Below are 21,795 nucleotides of genomic sequence, written 5' to 3'. Positions count from 1 at the left end.
TTTTGTTATGAGGGGTCGTACTTCCGGTTTGAATTTGTAAACATGGCGGTGACAGATGGTTGGTACACGTGAATATCATGTGTTTTATTGTGTCTTTTAGTCTTACAATTTCCCAGTTTTGTTTTTAGCTTTGAATTGTTTTGTTGATACCATTGTCCCATTTCACAAATGGGTGAATTATATATGCTAGAAATCGAACAGACACACAATATGAATCGGTTTAAAAAAACTTCACTGGATAAACAAGTTTGGGTAATCTAAAATCGACGTTAATCACTGTTACTGCTTAGAACGTGTACTTTATAAAAGAAATGGCATCACAGAGGTAAAAGTTTTGTCACTATATTGTTATATGCATCGAAAGGTGCAACCACGTACAGTATCCAAATCACTTGATCCTTTCCTTTGGACACCCTTTGCGATCGGGTTGAGGTATTTTTTTAATCCAAACGAAATACCCCCAGAAAATTCGTAACCCTACTACAGATATGAAACTTCGTGGCCATTAGAACCACTAGCCCTGTGTTCTAATATCACAGCCTTTCTTTTTTACATTTGGGAGAGGTCATTTAAACTCTTTTTGGAGATACAGAAATCAGATTTGTTGGTTGTACACATGTCCATAATGTCGCGCGTATTCGTCCGTCGGTCCTGAAGGTAAAAACTCAAGAGTTAAACGCTTACTGATTAGGGGGCACGGGTGGCCCAGTCGTCTAAGGCACCACGATTCGCTGTGCAGAGTTGCGTCCCTTGGGCATGCCTGAAACCTATGATTGTGGGTTCGAATCCCAGATCGCCATACCCCGTGCTCGTAGGTTTCACCGAAGTGGTAAATGTCTTAGACCTGCATCACTTTCTTCCTACATTAAGCTGACACACCGTGATATAACTGCAATACTGTTAAAACCTGCGTTAAACCAAAATCACTCACTCGACAACAGGTCCATATCGAACATGTCAACGAGCAGTATATAGACGTTTCCTGCAAACACTAAATAAATTTAATAAAGTAAATAAATAAATAAAATCAACAATATATTTCTAAAAATTGTCAAACTTACATATAAGTTACTATTTCCATCTTTTCTTGCGATCGTGTAACATAAGTCAAATGACATCTCAGCATTTGTCGCCTCGATTTTTTGGCTTGAACATGATTATATGCTTGAGCAATCTTTGTCACAGGGCGTAATCTAGCACAATATGTCCACAAAGTTCCACTTTTATACATAGGTCGCAATTTCCTGCTTAACACATGCAAAACAATACGACAATCGTCTGAAACAAATCATGCATGAGGACGGTATTCTTTGCTGTAATTTGATTGGCTGCCATAGTACATGTGCATGATTTTGACCAATCATGATCCTTATATTTTTAGATTACGGCAAATGTCACAACAACCTCGAACATACTCCTGGCGAGGTTATTGTAATATTATTGATGTTCAGTGCTTTCAAATGGTACCAAACTTTGAAGGCATCTTCGCATGTGTTATGTATACAAAGCTTCAAAAACAGAGGTATTTACTGGTATTTTCTCATGTCACTGAGTAGAAAGCCACTTATATCGTGAAATATATGATGATAGATCGTACTTAAAATTCTTTTATAATAATTTTCAGATTTCTGTAAGAATGAAAATAAGAAAGAAATATGTTAGTGTTTCGCTCTATATTGTAAAATTGCAGAAACTCCCCAAAATTTTTGCTTCCTTGGTGCTTAATCTGGACTTAGACTAATTTTTTTATGAAAAAACTTTTATATTTATGAACGGTAGGATTAGACCTTTAAATGCTAATTATAATTTTGGTGAGATTAAAAACGAGTTTGAAAGATTGTAAATTTTGTGGTTTATGCTGACAGCCTGAAATTATATAAAAGAAGAATCTGAATGTATTATTCACGATAGATGTATTTTCGAAAATTTAATTGCCCATAATTAAGGGTGCATATAACAAATGACTGCGTATTATACATGATTAAATAAGTCTTGTGTACATTCATCAATCGGAAAGGGTGCTACTTGGGATTGTTCACTAGCCAATATATTAGCGAATAACGCTGTGGGCGCTTATTAGAAAGGGGCGCTTATTACGTCGAATACGGTACTGGCCTGGGTGCCGTTGTACAAAACAACCTTAGCGCTACGACTGCTGTAAGTCTATGTTAAGGTATGGGAGTTACGTTCACCTTAGCGCTAAGATCGCTTTGTACAACATCACCCTGATACTAATATGAGTCTAAATTCTTCTCATCTGTAGGGCCTTGTCTTTATTGTTCAGTTCACTGTAAAAAAAATTGGACTGGCAACATCTTAACCGGACTGTCAATTTATTAGACTTGCTAGTCTGACTATCTAGCTTAAATGTATCTGAATTTTAAACGCTGATATATCATGTGTAAATCCATGAAAAATACTAGTTCGATCATTTGTGAAGTTATTTATATATTTTGATTTTGATCTGTGTATAACCTTTGTCTTTCACAGCATACTCAGTACCTAAAATACAGTAAAGTAGTATTTTCATGTGAGATATGACGGATAAATTAGAACAAGTTTTGTCGTGTCTTAAAGAGTCATAGAAAAAAATAATTGCTGTTACAACTGGAAAATCTCATTGATCAATTTTCTCATCTAATTTGTGTAATTTACACCATGCACACCAATAGATATATACCTCAGTGAACTTGGTTAGAAGTATGAAACAATCAATAAAACATGACACATGTTCAGGGCAGGTAGGATATTGTTTACTACGACAGGCTGTATACCTAAACACCCATTAACAAAATGCATCTGCCATCAATATATTACATCCAAGTGGAGAAATTACAATAGAAAGCTGATGAGCCGTCTATGTTTTCTGTCAGATAATGTTTATGGAATAATTATCATATGAATGTAGGCAGCATGTTTTAAGCTTTTTTGGATTATGTAATTAAAATATCAACTGGTGAGATGTACCCTAAAATTTGTAATACTGTGATTGCATATCTCTGTGGATGACATTTGGAGAGTGTATGGTTTTAGCAATATTCCAGCAATATCACTGGGGGACGACAGAAATGGGCTTCGCACATTGTACCCATGTGGGAATCAAACCGGGTCTTCAGGGTGATGAGTGTACGTTTTAACCACTTGGCTACCCCGTCACCCTTGTCAATTAGAGGGTGTTATAGAAGAAGAAACGTTACTTACAATGTTACGTTGATTCAAAACATCAGGATGAGTTTGGTCTAGTATCATTGTGGATATATACATGTACTTAATCAGAAATCAGTTTGATGACCCAGGATGTACTTGCTCACTAAGTCTTTGTTTGTTATCACAATACATAAGTACTCTTTCGATGGAATATTCCTATCAAGCGCACAGCAGGTTTATTGATGCTATCAAGTAACCCCAGAAGGCAGCATATGGCGAAACAAAGTCAATTATGTATTGATAAAATATGGGCTTCAGTGAAATGTTGTGTGATATAACAGATACCGATATATATATATAATGTTTTGATATATTTTTTTGTGGACTTTGTCAGTAGCTTGTCCTTGGCTACACAACAATCGAAGTTAAAAAAGCTTTTTAATTTTGTGATGTGTTGTAGTAAACATGTTGAGGCAGGATTCTTTTCGGTTTGTTAAATGATCAGCCAATCCTAAAAAATTGGAGAGAAAACAAATTATATTTGAAAGGCACTATTTGATTCAATCTTCTCTCTGCCTTATTGTTGTTGTTTTTTAAGAAAAAAACACCACCTAATAAACTAAGAAATAACAAAACTACTGATTTAACCATGTTATCATTTAGTCTTGATTTGATTAATGGAAATAGATACAGCCAGAAAATACTTGAAAATAATAATTGTCAAACATGCAAAATCAAAATTCAATTTTTATTGAAATACAAATTCAAACATTAGTTTTACCTTCCTTGTTCAAAGATATTTGTCTCTAACAACTTTATGGAATTTCTCTACTAGGGCCAGGATGGGTACTTTGGTCAGGTAGGCCTTGAGTAGGACCTGCTGGATTACACCTACGCGTGGTTAGTCATGTGATGTATTGTTAAATGGCAAAAATGATCAAACTCCATGGTTACACTACAAGCCGCTAATGTTGGCCTTTCGTCCTGACTCATCTTCCCGAGGCAAGAGAGTTAACAGACTTTAAAAGTCCAGTTTCCACCCTTGCCGAACTAGGCTGGAATTACTGGGCTCGATCGTAGCGCCACCAGTGGCTATTACCAGCTGTGTCCCTTCTTAGCCTCTCGTATAGACCAATCAGATTCCACCTCTCGTATAACTTGCGTTTGCTTCGCACAAAATGGTGGCGCCCGGGCAGGACGATCTGATCAATAATCAATATCTATATTGTGATAAAACGGGTCTTACATCGCGAAGTGTATCAAATCACGTAAGCACCTTGATTAAAAACATGAAAAGATTTTGAAAATATTTGCTGACAACGAGTTGGCGGTGCACATGCTTTGCAAATCCTGCAATCAACCGAAATCTGAACGACAGTTAACGAACCGGATTTCAATTTCGTCGCGCGAATTCTATTGGACTACACATATAGGGAACCTATAGATAACCTATAGATAAACGTCTCCATGGCTACGAGATGGTGTGTATAGCAGTTCTTCATTTGTTTTTGTTTTTCAGCCTATGGCCTATTTCACGCATTTGGATGATGTTCCATGCTCTTCGGGATGTAACCATGAGATGCAACTCACTTCATGAATTTCATGAATTAAAAACATTGTTAGGATTCAGGCAAGCATAACACTTTCACTTGACAAGTTCAGTGTGTAATGTAATTGTTTTCGCATATCCTCGCATTCTTCAACTCATAACGTGCTCACTTCCCTTCAAAGGGATGTAACTCGTCATTGCCTACCTCTAATAATAAGGCTTGTGAACAAAATTATGATTGCCAATCCATGTTTAAAATTTTGATACCAATTTATTGTGTAACTTCATAATGTAACTAGTGTTTGAATGGCATTTACAAAGTGATACACATAAGGAAGAGAGGTTATGGATGTTGACTTCTTTATAATGACAAACGCAATGTTTCGTAGTATATGGTTACTCCTTCATTAGGCGAAATTTCACCTGATGAAGGAACAAGCATATACTCCGAAACGTTTTTCGTCATATAATGAAGTTGACATCCATAAACTCTCTTCCTTATTCATAATGTTATGTCTCTAGTGGGCTAGATACTCAAAGGTTCTTACTATATTATTTGCAAAGTTTGAACCTGTTCTCTGTTTGTCAGTATAGCAAAAGTAATGTTTATAACAAGAGTAATCTGACACTCTAGGGTCAAGGGGGAAAAGGTGGAATTAGACAGGTGTCAGACTAGACAGGTGTCAGACTAGACAGGTGTCAGACTAAACAGGTGTCAGACTAGACAGGTGTCAGACTAAACAGGTGTTAGACTAAACAGGTGTCAGACTAGACTGGTGTCAGACTAGACTGGTGTCAGGCTAGACAGGTGTCAGACTAGACTGGTGTCAGACTAGACTTGTGTCAGGCTAGACTGGTGTTAGACTAGACTGGTGTCAGACTAAACAGGTGTTAGACTAAACAGGTGTCAGACTAGACAGGTGTCAGACTAGATTGGTGTCAGACTAGACTGGTGTCAAACTAGACTGGTGTCAGGCTAGACAGGTGTCAGACTAGACTGGTGTCAGGCTAGACTGGTGTCAGACTAGACAGGTGTCAGACTAGACTGGTGTCAGACTAGACTGGTGTCAGACTAGACTGGTGTCAGGCTAAACAGGTGTTAGACTATACAGGTGTCAGACTAGACAGGTGTCAGGCTAGACAGGTGTCAGACTAGACTGGTGTCAGGCCAGACAGGTGTCAGACTAGACTGGTGTCAGGCTAAACAGGTGTTAGACTATACAGGTGTCAGACTAGACAGGTGTCAGGCTAGACAGGTGTCAGACTAGACTGGTGTCAGGCCAGACAGGTGTCAGACTAGACAGAGTTTCAGGGGTGAATTGACCCTAGTCACTAATTACGGCTGCGATGAGTCCAAACTACTACCTGGATAGCCGACCCCCTATTACCCGCTGTAGCATCAAGAGTTTGGTACAGAACGTCCGATTAGGAATTAGGTACAGGACCCCTGGCAAAAGGTGTTAATGTACACCTATAAAACGATCTGGTCATGAAGTGGACAGAAACTGTATCTTAAAACATATAACAGCCAGAAGGCATGCGCTTAAAGTCAGAAACATTAGCGACTTGTAGGTAACTGTGGAGTGTGGTAGTGAATTTTTCTCATTTAACAATATATCTTGTGACTAACCACCAGTATGGGTAGTCCTGTGGGTATCCGGGTCCTACTCAGACCGACCCGAGTTACCCGTCCCAGCCCAATTCAGTTTATCAATTAAGAAACAATTTACATTTAACGCTTGTGTTGCACAAAGCATGAAAAGTTAATTGGTTCATTGTAGATTAATCCTTGTTAGCTTTAATTGAGTGTTCTTTGAAGGTTGTATACTAAATACATGTACTTATCTTCATTGCTTCAGAATACACAGTGTTCCCGTTTACTGGTAATTACCAGTTTTTTACCGGTAAAATTAGGCTAGGACCAGTAATTCATGGGACTGCCAGTCCCTGTGGACCGGCAAATAAAGTACCTTATAAATCTTTGTTGTTGAACAAAACATCGGCAATATTCATATAAGTAAATTAGGGGTGGTCGGGTAGCCTAGTGGTTAAACATGTTAAAGTGTTCGCTCGTCACGCTGAAGACCCGGGTTCGATTCCTGACATGGGTACAATGTGTGAAACCCATTTCTGGTGTCCCCCCGCCGTGATATTGCTGGAATATTGCTAAAAGCGGCGTAAAACCATACTCACTCACTCACTGAGCATGATGTTGAAAGAATTAAAACCAAATAAGTTTCATATGTTTTTTTATTTGTTGAAAGTTTAGACTGGCAGAAATTAGGGGGACTGGTAATTTTTAGAGTTGACAGTCCACAAGCACTGGCAGTTTCAAAAGCCAGCGGGAACACTGATACAAAAGCAATGTGACCACAATTTAGTGTTTATTGAAGGTTTTTCTTGTGTTCATGTCAAATTTCATTGTGGATTTGTTCAATGGACCACAAAATGGTGTTGGAATTTGGAATAGACATGTAGGATAACATAGCCTCTCATGTATGTCATACTTTTGCAGGATATGTAGCCGTGCTCCAAGGTTGTACTGAAAGATAAGTCCATGTATGTGTAGTAATTCCATCTTCCAACTGGGCAAGTCTAGATATGTGGACAGTAGCCTTGCTCCAAGGCTGCACTGAAAGATAAGTCCATGGATGTGTAGTAATTCTATCCTCCAAATGGGCAAGTCTAGATATGTGGACAGTAAGTAGCCTTCCTCCAAGGCTGTACTGAAAGATAAGTCCATGTATGTGTAGTAATTCCATCTTTCAACTGGGCAAGTCTAGATATGTGGACAGTAGCCTTGCTCCAAGGCTGTACTGAAAGATAAGTCCATGGATGTGTTGTAATTCTATCCTCCATATAGGCAAGTCTAGATATGTGAACAAATTGTTCTTATTATTTACATATATTCTTATTTTTTCCACCAAAATAATATTCTAATAAGAGCCCCCTATTTCTAATTTTGAGAGCGCTTATTACGTCGAATACAGTACTTGGTATTGCTACCTTTCTACCAGGTATGTGGATCGTTGATGTCACCGGCATTGATCCTACTCTTATGACTTTAACCCTCAGTGACAAGACTTTTGTCCGTCAGAATTTTTTTTGGTGCATATCTGACAGCTTTCTAACGGAGTCCATTCCCATCTCGACTGTCCAGTCTGCCCCAGACAATCTGCAGTCGACGTTAACTTTGGCACAACTTGCAGTTCCATCGTATGGAAAGTACTTTCAGTCTGTGGATTCGACCGCCTCCCCTTTATCTTCACAGTTGGCCACACGGTTCTTGTCCCCAAGATGTCTACAATAAACCGTCTCCTTTACCGGCCTCATGTACTGTTTTTCCGCCTGAGGGCTTCTTCAGCGATACAAACTAAGATTTTTAGTCCACTAGACTTTATAATGATGACATTTAGCAAAATCCTTAAAAATGGCAAATTTCTACTATGATGCCTTAACTATTTGGCTGTTTGGCAAAGACTACAGGACTCGTGCCAATTTCTAACGCTGTTCTTTATGGTTGCAGTTTCGACTGCGCTATCTGCAGTTCGACGAACAGCTGCTTTTTCCTGCGACCTGTGAAGATCCGGGGTAGAATAGATCTTCAGCAACCCATGTCTGCCGTAAAAGGCAACTATGCTTGTTGTTAGAGGCAACTAATGGGATTGGGTGGTCAGGCTCGCTGACTTGGTTAATGCATGTTATCGTATCCCAAATTGTGTCATATAGCTGGAATATTGCTGAATGTGACGCTAAACAATAAAACAAACTTCTCGACATTGCAGCGTTCCACTGATTGTATGTCACAGGATGGCCACTCAGACTCGTCAGACTCTTTGATCACTCCTCAAAGTCCCGGACTACCTCCGTGGTCTAATGGTAGAGCGTCCGCCCGGAGAGCGGAAGGTCAGGGGTTTGATTCCCAGCCGCGTCATACCAAAAGACGTTAAAAGATAGTCCTTGCTGTTACCCTGTCTGTCGCTCGGCATTAAGGGGCTAAAACAAGTACTGGTCGGCTCGGAGTCAGTATACTGTGTCTGAGTGGGGTATTCATGTTAAACTGCGGCATGGTATCTCAGTGAGCTAGCACTATAAATCGGCATCCGTCCAGACTAGTACAAGCAGCCACACACACATACGTGCATGCACGACGCTTTATAAGTGCAATAATCTTGGACGCGACGTTAAACCCCATTTCACCTCACACCTCAAAGTCCCGTACACAGGATCATCTCTCCACATTTGATGATCTCCTGATAAGGACTCATTGGTTTGACTGTTGATGAATAAGCACTACCCCAGAGCTCAACCTATGCTTATGGACCAAGGATGGGCATTTGAGGTTCGGAAATCTCCAAGGATTGGGTTTTCCCCCGGTTTGACGCACCTCTAAGGTTCTGCAAACCTGTCAGGATCAGCACACACACAAAGATCGGTGCACCTCCACGGTTCGATGTACCTCTCAGAATTGGCACACCGCAAAGGATTCCTTCCGGATCGCCACTTTTCCAAACCTCTAAGGATCTGTACTGCTTCTGCAGATTGATCGTCACCGTATCTCTCTCCTCCTACAACTTCTTTTCGGATCGACATCGTGAGGTTTGCTCCTGCTCTAATGAGACCACTACACTGCCACTGATGTCCAGTCTGCTTCCCCAGGTGTATTCAGCCATCCTGCTGCTTGTCTACGTGCTATAGAATGCCTCGGTCCGGTTCCCGCGACTCCCAGGTTCTACTCACCCATTTTTCTTGTGCCAAAGAAGGACAGTTTCAAGCTTCGGCTCATCTTCCAACATGAAAACCTTCAACTCATTGAGCAACGATCCACGCATTTGGGATCGATGACCTTTTGTCAACCAAGTCATCGAGCCTGACATCCCGATCCCGTTAAACGCCTCTTCTGACAAGCATAGTCGCCTTTTACGGCAAGCATGGTTGCTGAAAACCTATTCTAACCCCGGATCTACATGGGTCTCCACACATCTGAAGGTACTGGACTCAAACCCTGAGTAGCACATTATTACATAACACAATGGCCATTAGTGACATTTCACCATATACGGCTTACAGCTGACTTCTAATACCAAGTTTGACCCTCCCTATAGAAGTTTCAGTTATATCTGTGGATTATGAAGGCGATGATGATAATGCAAGCTAGATAAGATAAAAAAACATTCGTTAAACGCTCTAAAACAATATAGTTTTGACAACCATGAAAGTAGTCCATCATTAACTGACCTGAGGTCATCACCATGGAGTGGCCAATCATGGACATGGAATTTGATCTCTCACGTTTAATACCAGCTATCGCAAATGGCTTTCACACCTACAGGTGTGCAAGAAATTCTACTCTGATATGATCCCTCTCTACGTGATGAGTGAGTGAGTGAATGAGTGAGTTGGGTTTAACGTGGATTTTAACAGCATTCCAGTTATATCGCGATGTGTCAGCTTAATGTGGTAGGAAAGCCCGAAGTGATACAGGTCTCAGACATTTACCACTTGGGTTTGGTGCTGACAAACCTAGAAACATGATCGGGGCGAACTGTCATTTGAACCCACAATCATAGGTTTCCTCGCACGCCCAAGAGATGCAATTCTGCTCAGCGAATCTCAGTTCCGTAGACAACAGGGCCACCCGTGCCCCTTCTGCATGATGATCTGAATCACAATGCCATATGAGGTCAGGTCAGGTGAACTTTCCAATCAGCATTGAGACTTCTAAATTCTTGGTATGAGTAAAGCGAATGAGTATTTGATTTTTGTTTTGTAAGATAAAAATTTATGAACTGAGTTGGTAAAGAAATCAAATTAGAAGGCTGACATCTGATTGGATCAAGAACTCACACATCCTTCATATAGATTGGACGGTCAAAGATCACTTAGGGTTCACCTGAGGTGACCTATTGAGGGTTTTTCGGATCTTCACATCACGAGTTATTCTATTGAAGTAAAATATCAGATTTTAAGGAGATTGCTCGAATATCTGCCATGACAGAACTACAAGTTCCATGACACTAAACTGTCTTCTTTCAGATGACATCATTAAGCGTCGTCTGCTGATCGAAGGAGAAGGTGGAAATGATGACAAGCGGCTAAATAACCTTCTGAAGCAGTTCATCCGATGGTGCAACTCCCCTGATGATGAAGAGAGGTAGGAGGAAGCCATCTCACCATACTCAGTTCTTGTTGAGTTGGGAGCTCATGTCATGGATTGTTGCTGTGGTTGAATAATCGATCTGGACATTCGAAACAATTACTGATTGCCAAATTGTCTAATTGGAAAAGAATTTCTGTATGTTTTTTGTAAGTTTTACAGTTTTAAGCGTGCCCCGTAATTTGCGAAAACAACAACCAACCAGTTTATAGTAAAGCAACACAACAGTTGCCATTTGTATGTTGTCCTTGTTTGTTACTATCTATTACTTCCCTGTAGGGATTTCGGGTTAGAATTGGCCCCCTGCAACATGCCGACATCTTGGTCAAAAGAGACAACCAAATGGATTGGGTGGTCAGTCTTGGTGACTTGGCTGATTGCGTGTCATCGTACCCCGATGGTATAGACCATTGCTTATGATATAAATTATCTGGTCCACAGAGTCCAGAGAGAGAAACAGAAAATCTTCACAGTGTGATGTATTAACTGAAGCACTCATACAATCACCATAATCACCAAGCTTTCTAACAATTACGTACTCACAGGCTTTTTATCCAGTGTTTTGTTTGTTTGTTGTTTAACGCCGCACTCAGCAATATTCCAGCTATATGACGGCGGTCTGTAAAATAATCGAGTCTGGACCAGACTATCCAGTGATTGACATCATGAGCATCGATCCACGCAATAGAGATCGATGACACATATCAACCATTTTATCCAGTGTCATTTGGGAGAATATGAACAGGCTAAAGACATATTATGGCTGTAGTTTCAAGTGTATGACTAGGGTGCTGTGTTGTGATCTCCCCAGTGGTATTGTGTATCAGCGCATCATGTCCATGCTGGCTCTGTGTGAGTTAGTGGAGATGTTCTACTAGTGTACGATATGTTGCTGTGTATGACTAGAATGTTGTGTTCTCCCCAGTGGTATCGTGTACCAGCGTATCATGTCCATGCTGGCCCAGTGTGAGTTAGTGGAGATGTTCTACTAGTGTACGATATGTTGCTGTGTAATGCTGGCCCAGTGTGAGTTAGTGGAGATGTTCTACTAGTGTACGATATGTTGCTGTGTATGACTAGAATGTTGTGTTCTCCCCAGTGGTATCGTTTACCAGCGTATCATGTCCATGCTGGCCCAGTGTGAGTTCACCATGGAGAAATCCCTGTTGGTGTACGAGATGAACCTCCGCGAACAGGAGCACTACGACCAGCTCAGTAAGGACATCGGTGAGTACAGGATCTCTTCATGATAAGCATCCTTCTGTCTTCAGTAAGAATCAGCCCACCACTTTATGGATAACAACTCTTGGTTTATCATGTATAGCAACATTTCCATGTAGATCATTACACTGTTATGAAGCGAAAAGTCGCCATTTGCAATATATTTATATATAAGTTGTTAGCCATAAAGTTGTGTGTTTTCTTCTTTACTCAACAACTTCTTGAATGCCAATCAAACAGTCTCTCTTAAACCAAAAAGTTTGTGCTTCTCAGAAGAGTGTGGTCATGGTTTCTAATTACTTGGGTTTTGCATTTTGGACAGACAATAACCTTTATCAAGCACACATTTTGAGTAGTATTCTGTCATTTCTAAGGCTAGAAATAAATAATAGTCTTGGTTCTCAGGCAATGCTCGCATCATTTTAAAATCCGCCACACGCTTCTTTTTTATTTCCATTTTCCAAAAAATCAAATAAATCCCAATACTTGCAAACAATGTGATCCAATATAGCACACAGTTACTTCCCTTTACATGCACACTGCTTTACTTTGCATCTTCTGTTATGGTCATGGCGGAGTTTGTATGCTTGTTTATGTAGGGAGGCTCTTTCACAGGTTGATGGTACACGACTGTTTATTTGGTTACATACTATACATACTCAACAACAAAAGTTCCTGTGACACCAATATTTTAGTATATTTTTCAAACAAGTAATGTTTGGTTTTCAATATTGTAGTACATGTATGGAATCAAGTCACAAAAACACAACTGCTAGAGAAAAGCATGCATTCCATGCAAAAGTTGACTTTTATGCAAGCCCCATGCATTTCACTACCCAAGAATAGGTATAAAAACATGTGCGTTAACGGGATTCCATATGCATTGTTTAGCATTGTGCTGACAACAACCTCTCAGAAAAACAAAATAATTACGCAATTATTCAACATTACTGAATGCCAAGCCTGTCTGAAAATGAGCGTCTGTGAGCCATTGGTATGCTTGAAGCAGGAACGAGTCAACATGATGTTGCAAGACAATTTCACGTCCACAGAAACACCATATGGTGTTTATGGCAACGTTGGCAACAGACGAATGCAGTAAGAGACCATCCTCGGAGTGGCAGGCCACGTGCAGCCAATAATTGACAACTGGATTCGAACAACACACCTACGAAATCGATTCCAGCTAGCAACAGTGACTGCAAGAAGCATCCCTGGCCTTCGATGAATATCTTCACAAACCGTACGTCGTCGCCTTAGATGTGCAGGGATTGTCGACCAGAAGACCCGCCTGACGACCCATTTTGACTGGGAACCACCATCAAGCACATCTACAGTGGTGCAGACAGCGTCTACGCTGGATGGGCATACAATGGGGTCAAGTTCTATTCACACACGAGTCTCGTTTTCACCTCAGCCACAGCGATGGACGGATTCGAGTGTTCCGACGTCGAGGTGAACGTTACGTCAATCATTGTGTCATGGAAGAAGATTGGTTCGGGGGCAGCAGCGACATGGGGTGGGATTACAGCAAGACAGAGGACCTGTTTGATAGTGGTAGAGGGAAATCTCAATTGACAGCGCTACTGCGACGAGTTCATCGGCCCTGTTGTTCTACCGTTTTTGCATCGTTATGGCCCAGTCATTACCTTTCAACATGACAACGGCCGGCCTCATATTGCTTGACTTGTTCAGTATTCTCTTCAACAAATCAATTTGAATGTCATCCCCTTGCCGGCTCGCTCCCCTGATCTCTCACCAACCGAGCACATTTCGGATGAGATGGATCGACGACTTCGACGTCAACCACGTTTTCCACAGACACTCCAGGAACTTCGAAACATGCTCCAGCAGATATGGACAGATATCCCACAGGACTTTGTGCGACGCCTGGTCCATTCAATGAGACGAAGATGTGTTGCCTGCATTGTAACCAGAGGTGGACACACACACTATTGATTTGTAAATTGACATTTTGGCATGTTCATGTTTTTTATGAAATCACATACTTTCTGAAGTCAGTATGGCAAATTAAACCATTTGAACACTTATAGGAGTCTTTTATCTGTTGCAAACTGAAATTGTTTCAGATTTGGTAAAAAACATAACTTTGCATTAAATCTTATTCAATGTCACAGGAACTTTTGTTGTTCAGTATAGTTTGAACAAGCAAAAAAAAATAGAAGAAAAATCACTGCCCACCTGCACTTTATTTTCAGAACCATTTCTTTAATTTTTTTAATCTGCTGAAGTTTAGGTAATCTTCAGTACTTTCTTCTTAAATATTTACCATGCTTGTAGATATTTCTTGCTGCAGATAGATATGTCATGAAGCAATATTCACTCCCTTCAAAACCTGAAAATTTTCTTCTGTATTCCTATTTTCTGATCACCTCAAATTGGTATCAATAATTTGTAAGGTCTTCAGGCCCACATTACATACAACACAGAGGTACGAACACAAGACATTTAATCGACAAGGACAATAACGCGACTGGTTACAATAGAAATCGGATCACGCGTCATGATTCCATGTGCAGCCATACACTACTGTTGGGGACCGTTGTGTTCGGGCGAAGCTGTCCAGTACCGGGAACAACCTCACAAATTGATGACCCATGGTGTTACTAGTAGCAACCCCATGCTGATATATACTCACCTTCAGTGGCGAGAGTCCTTAGTTGAGTTAGGATCTGCAGGTCATGGGGTTAAATCATCTGGATTGTAACATACCAATGCTTGTGAGATTCACCAGCACTCTGACCTGTGTCACTTCTGCATTTCCTCACGTGTAAACATTAACCAGACGTGTGTTGTTAGAGATCAAGCATTATTAGTATTAGGGGAGTCCTGGGGTTTTGTACAACCTGTGGCGAAAGTGGAACAAATTAAATTTTTTTTAAAAATCACAAGTTTTAACAAGATTCTCAAATGGTCGGTCCCCATCTGAAATACTGTTCATATTTGCTTGAAGCCTAACTCATTCATGTATTTATTCCAGAGAAAAAAATAAAGTCAGCCACGTCTCAGATTGCCGAGTGCAAGACAGAGTTACAACAGGCCAAGAGGATACGCAAGAACAGACAAGGTGAGATAACTCTGCTGGAGGATGGGGATCAATACTGTCCATATTGCACATTAGCACAGTGTTTTTGATATTGACACTTGTTATGAATGACTAAATTTGAAACCCTCTTGCACTAACAATTATTTTGAATTCCAACAATTTCAGTGTCCAGTGACAAGATTAGATATTTATGGTATTTTGCAAGGCTCCACAAATATTGTATTTATTATATTCTAAAATGTGATTAACAATAATTAGTTAAACTTAAATTAATCCTTTGGAATCCATCCTTCGTTTGACCTTGAATTCTTTTGGCACATGCCTTGAGGTCAAAGGTTAAGGTCATAAGACAGAAAACAATCAGACTTTGTGATTACATTTTCACATACCGTATATGCATTTATAATTAATCTTCGCATATACCTTTTCTAAGATAGGGCCCTTCCTTGAGAAGGTTTTGGTCAACATTATTCAAAGGTCAAGTCATCTTAAGTTTCATTGAAATATGGTTGCATCATGCATTACCAGTTGCTGTTGCACCTTCCTCAGACAGAGATGTGGAAATTGTTGCATCTTTAGAAGCTGTCTTGATTAAGGTCGAAACAGGGCAGTAATGTTCTTGGACTGGAAGTGCATGATGGTTTAATGAGATTTGGGGGCTATGGGGAAATGACTGAGATAGAGGCTGCTTCTGTTTTGCAAGTTCTTGCAATGACCTCTAACAGATTATCTTATGTTATCAGTTGTTAGTGATGATGACATGGTTTATCTCAATGTCCAAGGGACGGTCGGGTAGCCTAGTGGTTAAAGCGTTCGCTCGTCACGCCGAAGACCCGGGTTCGATTCCCAACATGGGTACAATGTGTGAAGCCCATTTCTGGTGTCCCCCGCCGTGATGTTGCTGGAATATTGCTAAAAGCGGCGTAAAATCAAACTCACTGACACTGACACTGTCAATGTCCAGGTATGTCATAACTACATCTCATATTCAATGTTGGTACCCATTGCACCAACATCATGTTTTCACACATAATGTGTCCCATGTGTAAAGAACTAATAACACTGACTTTTTGTTTTAGAGTATGATTCCTTGGCCAAAGTTATACAGAAACATCCAGACAGGCAGGACACCACGAGGTGAGTTAGCCATTTATTGTCTAATAGTGACCTCCCTTTCTGCACCTCGGCCTCACACATGGCACTGGAGCCAAACATGTTCATGTGATGTGAATTGGAGCCAAACAGATGTTGGTGTATCAGTACTTGGCGACCTGTGAAGATTCCGGGGTAGAATAGGTCTTCAGCAACCCACGCTTGCCGTAAGAGGTGACTATGCTTGTCATAAAAGGCGACTAACGGGATCGGGTGGTCAGGCTCGCTGACTTGATTGATGCGCGTCATCAATCCCAATTGCATGGATTGATGTTCATGATATTAATCACTGGATTGTCTGGTCCAGACTTGATTATTTACAGACCGCCTTCATATAGCTGGAATATTGCTGAGTGCGGCTTTACACAACAAACAAACCAACCAACCAACCAATCAGTACTTGGCATACAATAGATCTCTTGGCATGTTTTATTTTGATAATTCCAATGTACAAACTGCTATATGTAATTCTTAGATGCTTCGCTAAAACATCAAAAGCACCTGCTGTACTTTATCCTGCAATAAAGTACACTTTCTGAGTTTGGGCATAATGGGCTGACGTCATGACACTGTTCAAAGTATCTCCCACGTGATCTGACGTATCCTTGGTAACATCCTTCTATCATTACTGTCATTACAAGATGGCGCATCCAAATTGGTTATCGGCGAAATAGTTTCTTTAAGCTTTTAGAATATTTGAATTTTATTACCTTGGAAGAAATATGGAAAGATGATTGTCAACCATCTCTCATGCTGTAGGCTTATCCTTAACATATTCAAAGCACTGAGTCCATGCCACAACAGTCACAAAATTGTCCGAGGCGGGCGTTGGTTTCCTACGAATTATGTATGTCTCTCAGGACAAATGGAATGAGCAATCCTTGAAAAGTTTTATAACCACAAGCGTGTACACCTGTTTAGACTTGCTGTCTGTTTTTTTATAAAGATGTTTACGCTTTAAACCCACACTGTGCATGACCACTGACAAAACCAATTACCTCAAAACAGTTTTCAATAGTGAAAGACATGCCACACTGAGGCTTCTTCAATACATCCTACACTTAACTCTCCAACAGTGTGTACCCTCCTGTGAGGTTCAAGGACAAACACTCCGTAAAGCTAGTTCACCTACTTTTTCTGATATGAAGGTGTGATTTGAATGTGTGTTGGGGACGGTGATATTAAAGATCAACAACAGTTGGTTGTGTGTAAGTGGTCGCTCCAGCCATGCTTCAGGTGTTAGCAGAGGAGGAAAACACACTCACTCTCCAACTACTTGAGCTGAATAGTAACAAGATAACTTCAAAAGACTTCCTAAGCCGCTTGTTCAGTTTTTCTTCGATTTTTCAGTAGTCGGTCATCGTGTCAAGGATATGTCTCTTCTTGGCATACTTTTGCCTTTTACGTTTTTGACAGGTGTTCTTTTTGTTTTTTTAGTCAATTTGATTTGCACCATTTATGTGCATGCTATGCATACACTTGTTTACTTTAGGTTTATTTAGTTATGTTTTTATTTTATTTAATTTTTTTTTTTTTAAATATATAAATAAATAAAAAAAAAATTATTTTTTTTGAAAATAAGTCTACTTTAGGGGTTTTGATTGCAAGATTTCTGCATTTAGGTTTGGGCTCCATCAGTTTGTCAAACGTCAGTGGCAACCAGTATGAATACAAGGATGATATTTGTATTCATCAGTAAGGGATAAGCAGGTTATCTTGGTTGAAAAACAACCATCAGAATTTATATTTTACAGAGTTATGGCCCTTACCTGTTGTACATGGTGCACATGACCCACTGCACCGATGTTAGCGGGATTAACAAACGTGGTAAACGTTTGACACATGCACTACTTCAATTTTTCCTCCCACCTCAAGCTGACACAACAAGATATAACTGAAATATTGTTCAAAGCGATGTTGAATCCAATGGACTCTCACTGAAATAATATCCTTTGGCATATTTTTCCAATTATCAATTAATCAACTGGAGGAGTTGATAGGACTTCTTTGCATACTTTGATTTTGTTTCTAATGTGTCATTTTGAAGAGGCTTGAAAACAATAGCACTTTATGGGTCTGCAGCAATGTTAGTGTACATGATATAAGCCAATGTTTTGTATTTATTTGAAAGAGGATTATGTTTTACAGACAACTACAGAGTTTGGACAAAGAATTGACATCACAGACAGAGACCAAGCAGAAACTGGAAGAAAAGGTAGGAGTTATCTCCCATTGTTTTGTTGACTGATTTGGGGAAAGACAGAATTTATGTTCGTACTTTTGAAAGAGTACAAGAACACATCTCTCCCAAGATAACTGATATGGTAGTGTTAAGACATCATTATGTCATATTCCAGAAAGTTGCCTCCGTGGTCTAGTGGTAGAGAGTCTGCCCGGAGCGCGGAGAGTCCTGGGTTCCATCCCTGTCCGTGTCATAGACAAAGACGTTAAAAGATGGTTCTTGTTGTTACCCTGCCTGGCAGTTGAAATTTAGGGGCTGAAACAAGACCGGTCGGCTTGGAGTCAGTATACTGTGTCTGAGTGGAGTATTCATGTTAAATTGCGGCATGGTATCTCAGTGGGCAAGCACTACAAAATCGGCATTAGTCCGGACTAGTACAAGCAGTCACACATGTGCTTGCACATCGCTATGTAAGTGCAATAATTGTGGCTGCGACGTTAAAGAAACCCCCTTTCACCTCACCTCACCTCATATTCCAGAGTATGTTGTGTACAGCAGCTTGTCTTCTGAGCCAGGTACTTTATATAATGATTTATAGAATATTAAGGTGACAGTTATTTGGTCAGTTTAATTGAACCAGGTAATGGTCACTGTATATATTCAGCTGTCCTTGGGTCAAACAGGATTGTATTGTTAAACTGACGTGTCATTTTCAGTTGGAGTTGAGGAGAAAACAGTTCCTGGTACTGATAACTGCCATCCATGAGCTGCAGAGAATACTGGATGGTGAGTTTGTTACACGATCCATGAGCTGCAGAGAAAACTGGATGGTGAGTTTGTTACACGATCCATGAGCTGCAGAGAATACTAGATGGTGAGTTTGTTACACGATCCATGAGCTGCAGAGAATACTGGATGGTGAGTTTGTTACACGATCCATGAGCTGCAGAGAATACTGGATGGTGAGTTTGTTACACGATCCATGAGCTGTAGAGAATACTGGATGGTGAGTTTGTTAAACAATCAATGAGCTGCAGAGAATACTGGATGGTGAGTTAGTTAAACAATCAATGAGCTGCAGAGAATACTGGATGGTGAGTTAGTTACACGATCCATGAGCTGCAGAGAATACTTGATGGTGAGCAAGTTATACATACAAACATTGCCAGGTAGTCATTGATAACAACACGGGTGGCCAAGTCATGTAAGGTGCCGCGATTCATTATGCCTAGTGGTTAAAGCGTTCGCAACTTCGCACGTCACGCCGAAGATCCGGATCCGATTCCCGACATAGGTGTGTATGAAGCCCATTTCTGGTGTCCCCCACCGTCATATTGCTGGGATATTGCTAAAAGCGGCCTAAAACCATGCTCACTCACTCATTATGCAGAGTTGTGTCCCTTGGACATGACAGAATCCAATCGTTATGGTTTCTAATCCCAGGTATGCCCTGGTTATGTTTCTAGGGTTGTCATGCTTTCCTCCAACATCAAACTGGCATGCAGAGATACAACTGAAATGTTAAACAAAACTCATTGCGACTCTTGGTACTTTTCTCCCATATAAGATAGGTATGCGATAGATCTCAAAGAACAATGAAGAACGAAGCGTGGTTTATTTCACGATAAAACATTGTTCTTAACATTGACGTCATATCTGGAGATTTGAAAAAGCGCTCCTAACTTGATGACGTCAAATATTGGATGACGTTATTTTTTTAGAGGCAAGTGTCTAGTTAACGCAGATAAACGCAGATAAACGCAGTGGCCGAATGATCGCATCCTAAAGTGTGCGAGATATGACAATTGGTATAAGGAGATAAGGTAGAGATAATCCATGTGAGGATTGTGTGAATGCAGGAAATACCAAACTTAACCCACCTTTTTGTAAAGCTCTACCTTGTTGAGATTTTGTGTTACAAATGATCCCCAGCAATCTATGCTGGTCATAGGAGGCGACTTTAGTAAATCGGATGGTCAAGTTCGGTGACTTGGTTGCTTCCATGTCATCGTACGCTGACAGTGTAGATTGTTGCTCACAATATCAACGTTCTGGATTGTGTGGTCCAGACTCGTTTATTTACAGACCGCAGTCATAAAGCTGGAATAATGCTGAATGTGGCGTTAAACAACCAATAAACCCACATTTCTTTCTCTTTCCCACAAGTTTAATCTGTCCATGTACAAATCGTGATCTGTGTTTCAGAGGATGAGAAGGCGGAGGAAGCAATGGAGACTGGCTAGAACCTGTCACACATCCACACACCACCATCATCCCTTAACATGTCATCATGCAGTTCTCCGGCCTTTGTAAACAGGAAGAGGACATTCACATTTTAGCCTCCGTTTCATTTACGAAATTATCAGAAAATAAATGTTCCACCTTGGTATGCTTTAAGCATGAATGTTTAGCAGAAATAAACATGTCATATTTTTTATCATGTATTCTGTGTTTAATTTTTGAAAATTCGGTATTAAATTCTTATGAAGAGGAGTGAGTGAGATTTTACTCTGCTTTTAGCAATATTCCAGCAATATCATGGCGGGGTACACCAGAAATGGGCTTCACACATTGTACTCATGTCGGGTATCGAACCCAAGTCTTCGGCGTGATGAGCGAACGCTTTAATATTACCACTAGGCTACCCGACCGCCCCTTATCAAGAGGAAAGGATGGGTTGAAAAAGAAGAAATGTCAGTCATCAAATGTAGCCAACGAGTTTTCTATTCATGCACCTGGAGCCTGTGTGCCTGTCTCGGAGCTGGGACAAGCTTTGATGTGTCTATGCTGTATATCCTAATGCACATCACATGCGCAAGGTTGCACGTTCGTACGAGAGAAGCTTTAATTGAGGTGGGAAGTCGGAGAACTTACGTCAACAGAATCAGAGATTTTCGCCTTCTGAGGGATTAACCGTGAGCAGTTTGCTGAGTTAGTAGTGATAGCAGGGATCTAGAGGGGCAGTGTGATTGTAAATCTTATGCTTGGTCACAAGTATAAAATGACATCACGACTTGAATGAATATAAAATAACTGCCTTGGCTGCCTCGGTTGTAAAAACATTCCAAATGAAACTTCAATGAAAGAATTGAAAAAAAGGAGCTGGCGTCAGGAATGAGAAACAAATTCTTCCTGTCTAACTTCCTGTCAAAAGGTCATTTTCAGTGGTATTAAGAGTTTAAAATCAGATTAAGGTGTGTGTGATTGGAATTTAATTCGCTATTCAAAGTCTGACAGACTATTCTGCAAACAGAAGTTGTTTTAGGGGGCTTATAACACAAGCCAGAATCTTGCTGAACCTTGTGTATAATTTCTGAATC

At 40.4% G+C, this 21,795-nt stretch overlaps 1 protein-coding gene across 1 annotated transcript; it reads left to right on the top strand.

The window, feature by feature from the left end:
• The first annotated feature begins 26 nt into the window (after positions 1-26).
• On the top strand, positions 27-20,919 carry LOC139445605 (THO complex subunit 7 homolog). The gene is made up of 8 exons (XM_071226766.1): positions 27-58; positions 10,733-10,850; positions 11,953-12,080; positions 15,076-15,162; positions 16,221-16,278; positions 18,442-18,508; positions 19,192-19,261; positions 20,681-20,919. Exons 1-8 carry the CDS (start codon positions 43-45, stop codon positions 20,716-20,718), a joined length of 582 nt encoding a protein of 193 aa, XP_071082867.1. The 5' UTR covers positions 27-42; the 3' UTR covers positions 20,719-20,919.
• The last annotated feature ends 876 nt before the right edge of the window (positions 20,920-21,795 follow it).

This window comes from Haliotis cracherodii, unplaced genomic scaffold (assembly GCF_022045235.1).
Source record: "Haliotis cracherodii isolate W230 unplaced genomic scaffold, xgHalCrac1.p SCAF_6, whole genome shotgun sequence".
Classification (NCBI taxonomy): Eukaryota; Metazoa; Mollusca; class Gastropoda; order Lepetellida; family Haliotidae; genus Haliotis; species Haliotis cracherodii.
Note: the sequence above shows the minus strand (reverse complement) of the source record. Positions and strands in the feature narration are given on the sequence as shown.

Excerpts from the sequence above, each read along its gene's own strand:
- LOC139445605 (XM_071226766.1), top strand. Across the intron at positions 15,163-16,220 it reads GATACGCAAGAACAGACAAG|AGTATGATTCCTTGGCCAAA; the intron begins GTGAGATAACTC and ends TTTTTGTTTTAG. Across the intron at positions 19,262-20,680 it reads GCTGCAGAGAATACTGGATG|AGGATGAGAAGGCGGAGGAA; the intron begins GTGAGTTTGTTA and ends TCTGTGTTTCAG.